Source organism: Oncorhynchus gorbuscha, linkage group LG12 (assembly GCF_021184085.1).
Source record: "Oncorhynchus gorbuscha isolate QuinsamMale2020 ecotype Even-year linkage group LG12, OgorEven_v1.0, whole genome shotgun sequence".
NCBI classification, from domain to species: Eukaryota; Metazoa; Chordata; class Actinopteri; order Salmoniformes; family Salmonidae; genus Oncorhynchus; species Oncorhynchus gorbuscha.
The window spans coordinates 58872948-58880447 of record NC_060184.1 but is presented as its reverse complement, the minus strand read 5'-3'; the positions used below and the strand labels follow the sequence as shown (position 1 = coordinate 58880447).

At 47.4% G+C, this 7500-nt stretch overlaps 1 protein-coding gene across 2 annotated transcripts in view; it reads left to right on the top strand.

Annotated features, from left to right (window-relative positions):
* LOC123991163 (matrix metalloproteinase-16-like) overlaps positions 1-7500 on the top strand; it is a 77558-nt gene that overhangs the window by 25102 nt on the left and 44956 nt on the right. The window contains exon 4 of one of the 2 annotated variants that reach the window (XM_046292443.1): positions 6638-6951. In XM_046292443.1, the coding sequence (XP_046148399.1) occupies positions 6638-6951 (314 nt within the window). The remainder of the gene's footprint in view (positions 1-6637; positions 6952-7500) is intronic. The other variant, XM_046292444.1, reaches the window with a different exon arrangement.

The following is a 7500-nucleotide window of genomic DNA, read 5'->3' as shown; positions in this document are numbered from 1 at the left end:
AGAGAGAGAGAGGCATAGAGGCAGGTAGAGGGAAAGAGAGAAAAAGACAGAGGCAGGTAGATAGAGAGAGAGAAAGAGAGAGATAGAGGCAGGGAGAGGGAGATAGAGAGAGAGAAAGAGAGAGAGAGACATAGAGGCAGGGAGATAGAAGGCTGGAATGTTGACTGGAAGCAGCTCCATCTGTAAGAACAGATAGCCATGAGGACTGTGAGTCTGGAGAGGAGAGAGAGAGAGAGAGAGGCATAGAAGCAGGGAGATAGAAGGCTGGAATGTTGACTGGAAGCAGCTCCATCTGTAAGAACAGATAGCCATGAGGACTGTGAGTCTGGAGAGGAGAGAGAGAGAGAGAGAGGCATAGAAGCAGGGAGATAGAAGGCTGGAATGTTGACTGGAAGCAGCTCCATCTGTAAGAACAGATAGCCATGAGGACTGTGAGTCTGGAGAGGAGAGAGAGAGAGAGATGTCAAAGATCACCTTTGAGCTGCTGAGTCGTTAGCTCAGCTCTCAGCTTATACTATGCTGATACTGTAAACTCCCTAGTAGATATAGAAGGAGCATAGGACAATAGATTCACCACATTTTTTTTAATGTTGCCCAGAAGAATTAGAGAAAGAGGAAAAGAAAGAAGGGGACAAGAAACCGAGAGCAGGAGTGGAGAAGAGTAAGCACACCAGAGCCAAGATGAGAAAGAGAGACAGATAGAGAGAAACCAAGAGAGAGAGAGCAGGAGTGGAGAAGAGTAAGCACACCAGAGCCAAGATGAGAAAGAGAGACAGATAGAGAGAAACCAAGAGAGAGAGAGCAGGAGTGGAGAAGAGTAAGCACACCAGAGCCAAGATGAGAAAGAGAGACAGATAGAGAGAAACCAAGAGAGAGAGAGCAGGAGTGGAGAAGAGTAAGCACACCAGAGCCAAGATGAGAAAGAGAGACAGATAGAGAGAAACCAAGAGAGAGAGAGCAGGAGTGGAGATGAGTAAGCACACCAGAGCCAAGATGAGAAAGAGAGACAGATAGAGAGAAACCAAGAGAGAGAGAGCAGGAGTGGAGAAGAGTAAGCACACCAGAGCCAAGATGAGAAAGAGAGACAGATAGAGAGAAACCAAGAGAGAGAGAGCAGGAGTGGAGAAGAGTAAGCACACCAGAGCCAAGATGAGAAAGAGAGACAGATAGAGAGAAACCAAGAGAGAGAGAGCAGGAGTGGAGAAGAGTAAGCACACCAGAGCCAAGATGAGAAAGAGAGACAGATAGAGAGAAACCAAGAGAGAGAGAGCAGGAGTGGAGAAGAGTAAGCACACCAGAGCCAAGATGAGAAAGAGAGACAGATAGAGAGAAACCAAGAGAGAGAGAGCAGGAGTGGAGAAGAGTAAGCACACCAGAGCCAAGATGAGAAAGAGAGACAGAAGAGAGAAACAGATAGAGAGAAACCAAGAGAGAGAGAGCAGGAGTGGAGAAGAGTAAGCACACCAGAGCCAAGATGAGAAAGAGAGACAGATAGAGAGAAACCAAGAGAGAGAGAGCAGGAGTGGAGAAGAGTAAGCACACCAGAGCCAAGATGAGAAAGAGAGAGACAGAGACAGATAGAGAGAAACCAAGAGAGAGAGAGCAGGAGTGGAGAAGAGTAAGCACACCAGAGCCAAGATGAGAAAGAGAGACAGATAGAGAGAAACAGATAGAGAGAAACCAAGAGAGAGAGAGCAGGAGTGGAGAAGAGTAAGCACACCAGAGCCAAGATGAGAAAGAGAGACAGATAGAGAGAAACCAAGAGAGAGAGAGCAGGAGTGGAGAAGAGTAAGCACACCAGAGCCAAGATGAGAAAGAGAGACAGATAGAGAGAAACCAAGAGAGAGAGAGCAGGAGTGGAGAAGAGTAAGCACACCAGAGCCAAGATGAGAAAGAGAGACAGATAGAGAGAAACAGATAGAGAGAAACCAAGAGAGAGAGAGCAGGAGTGGAGAAGAGTAAGCACACCAGAGCCAAGATGAGAAAGAGAGACAGATAGAGAGAAACCAAGAGAGAGAGAGCAGGAGTGGAGAAGAGTAAGCACACCAGAGCCAAGATGAGAAAGAGAGACAGATAGAGAGAAACCAAGAGAGAGAGAGCAGGAGTGGAGAAGAGTAAGCACACCAGAGCCAAGATGAGAAAGAGAGACAGATAGAGAGAAACCAAGAGAGAGAGAGCAGGAGTGGAGAAGAGTAAGCACACCAGAGCCAAGATGAGAAAGAGAGACAGATAGAGAGAAACCAAGAGAGAGAGAGCAGGAGTGGAGAAGAGTAAGCACACCAGAGCCAAGATGAGAAAGAGAGACAGATAGAGAGAAACCAAGAGAGAGAGAGCAGGAGTGGAGAAGAGTAAGCACACCAGAGCCAAGATGAGAAAGAGAGACAGATAGAGAGAAACAGATAGAGAGAAACCAAGAGAGAGAGAGCAGGAGTGGAGAAGAGTAAGCACACCAGAGCCAAGATGAGAAAGAGAGACAGATAGAGAGAAACCAAGAGAGAGAGAGAGCAGGAGTGGAGAAGAGTAAGCACACCAGAGCCAAGATGAGAAAGAGAGACAGATAGAGAGAAACCAAGAGAGAGAGAGCAGGAGTGGAGAAGAGTAAGCACACCAGAGCCAAGATGAGAAAGAGAGACAGATAGAGAGAAACCAAGAGAGAGAGAGCAGGAGTGGAGAAGAGTAAGCACACCAGAGCCAAGATGAGAAAGAGAGACAGATAGAGAGAAACCAAGAGAGAGAGAGCAGGAGTGGAGAAGAGTAAGCACACCAGAGCCAAGATGAGAAAGAGAGACAGATAGAGAGAAACCAAGAGAGAGAGAGCAGGAGTGGAGAAGAGTAAGCACACCAGAGCCAAGATGAGAAAGAGAGACAGATAGAGAGAAACCAAGAGAGAGAGAGCAGGAGTGGAGAAGAGTAAGCACACCAGAGCCAAGATGAGAAAGAGAGACAGATAGAGAGAAACCAAGAGAGAGAGAGCAGGAGTGGAGAAGAGTAAGCACACCAGAGCCAAGATGAGAAAGAGAGACAGATAGAGAGAAACCAAGAGAGAGAGAGCAGGAGTGGAGAAGAGTAAGCACACCAGAGCCAAGATGAGAAAGAGAGACAGATAGAGAGAAACCAAGAGAGAGAGAGCAGGAGTGGAGAAGAGTAAGCACACCAGAGCCAAGATGAGAAAGAGAGACAGATAGAGAGAAACAGATAGAGAGAAACCAAGAGAGAGAGAGCAGGAGTGGAGAAGAGTAAGCACACCAGAGCCAAGATGAGAAAGAGAGACAGATAGAGAGAAACCAAGAGAGAGAGAGCAGGAGTGGAGAAGAGTAAGCACACCAGAGCCAAGATGAGAAAGAGAGACAGATAGAGAGAAACCAAGAGAGAGAGAGCAGGAGTGGAGAAGAGTAAGCACACCAGAGCCAAGATGAGAAAGAGAGACAGATAGAGAGAAACAGATAGAGAGAAACCAAGAGAGAGAGAGCAGGAGTGGAGAAGAGTAAGCACACCAGAGCCAAGATGAGAAAGAGAGACAGATAGAGAGAAACCAAGAGAGAGAGAGCAGGAGTGGAGAAGAGTAAGCACACCAGAGCCAAGATGAGAAAGAGAGACAGATAGAGAGAAACCAAGAGAGAGAGAGCAGGAGTGGAGAAGAGTAAGCACACCAGAGCCAAGATGAGAAAGAGAGACAGATAGAGAGAAACAGATAGAGAGAAACCAAGAGAGAGAGAGCAGGAGTGGAGAAGAGTAAGCACACCAGAGCCAAGATGAGAGAAGAGAGACAGATAGAGAGAAACCAAGAGAGAGAGAGCAGGAGTGGAGAAGAGTAAGCACACCAGAGCCAAGATGAGAAAGAGAGACAGATAGAGAGAAACCAAGAGAGAGAGAGCAGGAGTGGAGAAGAGTAAGCACACCAGAGCCAAGATGAGAAAGAGAGAAACAGATAGAGAGAAACCAAGAGAGAGAGAGCAGGAGTGGAGAAGAGTAAGCACACCAGAGCCAAGATGAGACAAAGAGAGACAGATAGAGAGAAACCAAGAGAGAGAGAGCAGGAGTGGAGAAGAGTAAGCACACCAGAGCCAAGATGAGAAAGAGAGACAGATAGAGAGAAACCAAGAGAGAGAGAGCAGGAGTGGAGAAGAGTAAGCACACCAGAGCCAAGATGAGAAAGAGAGACAGATAGAGAGAAACCAAGAGAGAGAGAAACCAAGAGAGAGAGAGCAGGAGTGGAGAAGAGTAAGCACACCAGAGCCAAGATGAGAAAGAGAGACAGATAGAGAGAAACCAAGAGAGAGAAACAGATGGAGAAGAGAAACCAGAGCCAAGATGAGAAAGAGAGACAGATAGAGAGAAACCAAGAGAGAGAGAGCCAAGATGCACACCAGAGCCAAGATGAGAAAGAGAGACAGATAGAGAGAAACAGATAGAGAGAAACCAAGAGAGAGAGAGCAGGAGTGGAGAAGAGTAAGCACACCAGAGCCAAGATGAGAAAGAGAGACAGATAGAGAGAAACCAAGAGAGAGAGAGCAGGAGTGGAGAAGAGTAAGCACACCAGAGCCAAGATGAGAAAGAGAGACAGATAGAGAGAAACCAAGAGAGAGAGAGAGCAGGAGTGGAGAAGAGTAAGCACACCAGAGCCAAGATGAGAAAGAGAGACAGATAGAGAGAAACCAAGAGAGAGAGAGCAGGAGTGGAGAAGAGTAAGCACACCAGAGCCAAGATGAGAAAGAGAGACAGATAGAGAGAAACCAAGAGAGAGAGAGCAGGAGTGGAGAAGAGTAAGCACACCAGAGCCAAGATGAGAAAGAGAGACAGATAGAGAGAAACCAAGAGAGAGAGAGCAGGAGTGGAGAAGAGTAAGCACACCAGAGCCAAGATGAGAAAGAGAGACAGATAGAGAGAAACAGATAGAGAGAAACCAAGAGAGAGAGAGCAGGAGTGGAGAAGAGTAAGCACACCAGAGCCAAGATGAGAAAGAGAGACAGATAGAGAGAAACCAAGAGAGAGAGAGCAGGAGTGGAGAAGAGTAAGCACACCAGAGCCAAGATGAGAAAGAGAGACAGATAGAGAGAAACCAAGAGAGAGAGAGCAGGAGTGGAGAAGAGTAAGCACACCAGAGCCAAGATGAGAAAGAGAGACAGATAGAGAGAAACCAAGAGAGAGAGAAACCAAGAGAGAGAGAGCAGGAGTGGAGAAGAGTAAGCACACCAGAGCCAAGATGAGAAAGAGAGACAGATAGACGGAGAGAAACAGATAGAGAGAAACCAAGAGAGAGAGAGCAGGAGTGGAGAAGAGTAAGCACACCAGAGCCAAGATGAGAAAGAGAGACAGATAGAGAGAAACAGATAGAGAGAAACCAAGAGAGAGAGAGCAGGAGTGGAGAAGAGTAAGCACACCAGAGCCAAGATGAGAAAGAGAGACAGATAGACGGAGAGAAACAGATAGAGAGAAACCAAGAGAGAGAGAGCAGGAGTGGAGAAGAGTAAGCACACCAGAGCCAAGATGAGAAAGAGAGACAGATAGACGGAGAGAAACAGATAGAGAGAAACCAAGAAACCGAGAGCAGGAGTGGAGAAGAGTAAGCACACCAGAGCCAAGATGAGAAAGAGAGACAGATAGACGGAGAGAAACAGATAGAGAGAAACCAAGAAACCGAGAGCAGGAGTGGAGAAGAGTAAGCACACCAGAGCCAAGATGAGAAAGAGAGACAGATAGACGGAGAGAAACAGATAGAGAGAAACCAAGAGAGAGAGAGCAGATCATCTCCAAAGAGTGGACATGAAATGGGGGTTTCTCGAGGCAGGCATCACTTCAGAAGAGCAGATGAGTTGAACACTCAGTCAACCTTAACAGTTTAGATTCCTTCAGTAGAAGATAGCACACCACGACCTCCAGAGTAGCTGCTAACTTCAGCAGAAGTGTAGCGAGTGTCTGACTTCTCTAATTCACTCATCCACTTCTGCTCAAGAGAAGAACTGGGGATAAAGCCTGATGCTCAAGTGCAATGTTGAGAAGGAAAAATAAGTTTAAATTCAAAGTGCCCCACTTTCCCGTATTTTAGGCGTGACTAAAGTGTAGAGGGTATGGAGATTGGCCAAGCCAGACTGAGGCTTCATCTCAAATGAAACCCTATTCCCTACATAGTGCACCACTTTTGACCAGAGCGCTTTGGGCCCTGATCAAAAGTAGTGCACGAAATAGGGAATAGGGTGCCATACAGATTGCTGGTGCTCTTGTGACGCAGTGAGCTGTGTATAATCCTTAATTAGAAAGTCAATTCCAGGGACAGGAAATCAGGAAATCCTCTAGTTCTTCTCTCAACACCTGGCTACAGCAGTCCAAGCAGCAGTAGAGGACTCAGCTGCATCTCTGGCTGCCTCCCAAATAGCACCATATTGCCTTTATAGTGCACTACTTTTGACCAGGGCCCATGGGGCATAGAGTGACATTTGGGAAGCACGCTCTCTCTCAAAGCCCCCTTTAACACTTCACTTTTTAAGTAGTACCACTTAGTGCATAATGGTGAGAGGTAATGGTATGCGTGTGGCTGTATGCTATGGTACGTTATAATATGTTACAACATGGAATATGTACTATGCACCATATGTGTGGCCTCACCCCTACCGTCCTCTATCCTCACCCCCTGCCACAGCATAAAGAACGTCACACCCAAGGTGGGCGCAGAGGAAACCCATGACGCCATCCGGCGGGCGTTCGATGTGTGGCAGAACGTGACTCCGCTCCGCTTCGAAGCCGTCCCCTACAGCGACCTGGAGCGTACCAAGAAGGACGTGGACATCACCATCATCTTTGCCTCGGGTTTCCATGGCGACAGTTCGCCCTTTGACGGAGAGGGAGGCTTCCTGGCCCACGCCTACTTCCCGGGCCCCGGAATCGGAGGGGACACCCACTTTGACTCAGACGAACCCTGGACCCTGGGCAACCCAAACCACGACGGTAAGATGGGTAATGATAAAACCTTTAACGTTAATATGGAAACAGACATTGATGCTTACATAACAGTGATGTCGTCAACTAATATATGATTATGACATCACACTCCTCTGGACTAGCTGAGTGTTTAAAGCCTATCGAACATTATCAACTGTCACAGTATTTTTGAGTTGATATGTAAGTTGGATTTACAATTTATGCCTGGACTTAATGTGTTGTGTTCCTCTGGTCTGGGCTTGGCTGTGCCTCTCTCTGTATAAACCCAACCTGAGTAGGCAAGGAGGGGAAGTTATGGCGAGTCACAGGGTCCGTCGGCAGGCTGGTCGATGCGCTCCGTTTAAGCTCACTATCTGACCTTTGACCTCCTGCATGCAGTCTGCAGCACTGTCTGAGTACATCCCATCTAGGATAAAACAACCAGGGTCATCATCGACCGAGAGAGAGGGGAAGAGAGAGAGGAAGAGGTAGAGAGAGTGATGGGGGTGAGAGATGAGAAAGATAGGGAAAGGCAGGAGGGACAGGGAGAGAGAGAGAATGGGTGAGGGGTAGGGAAAGAGAGAG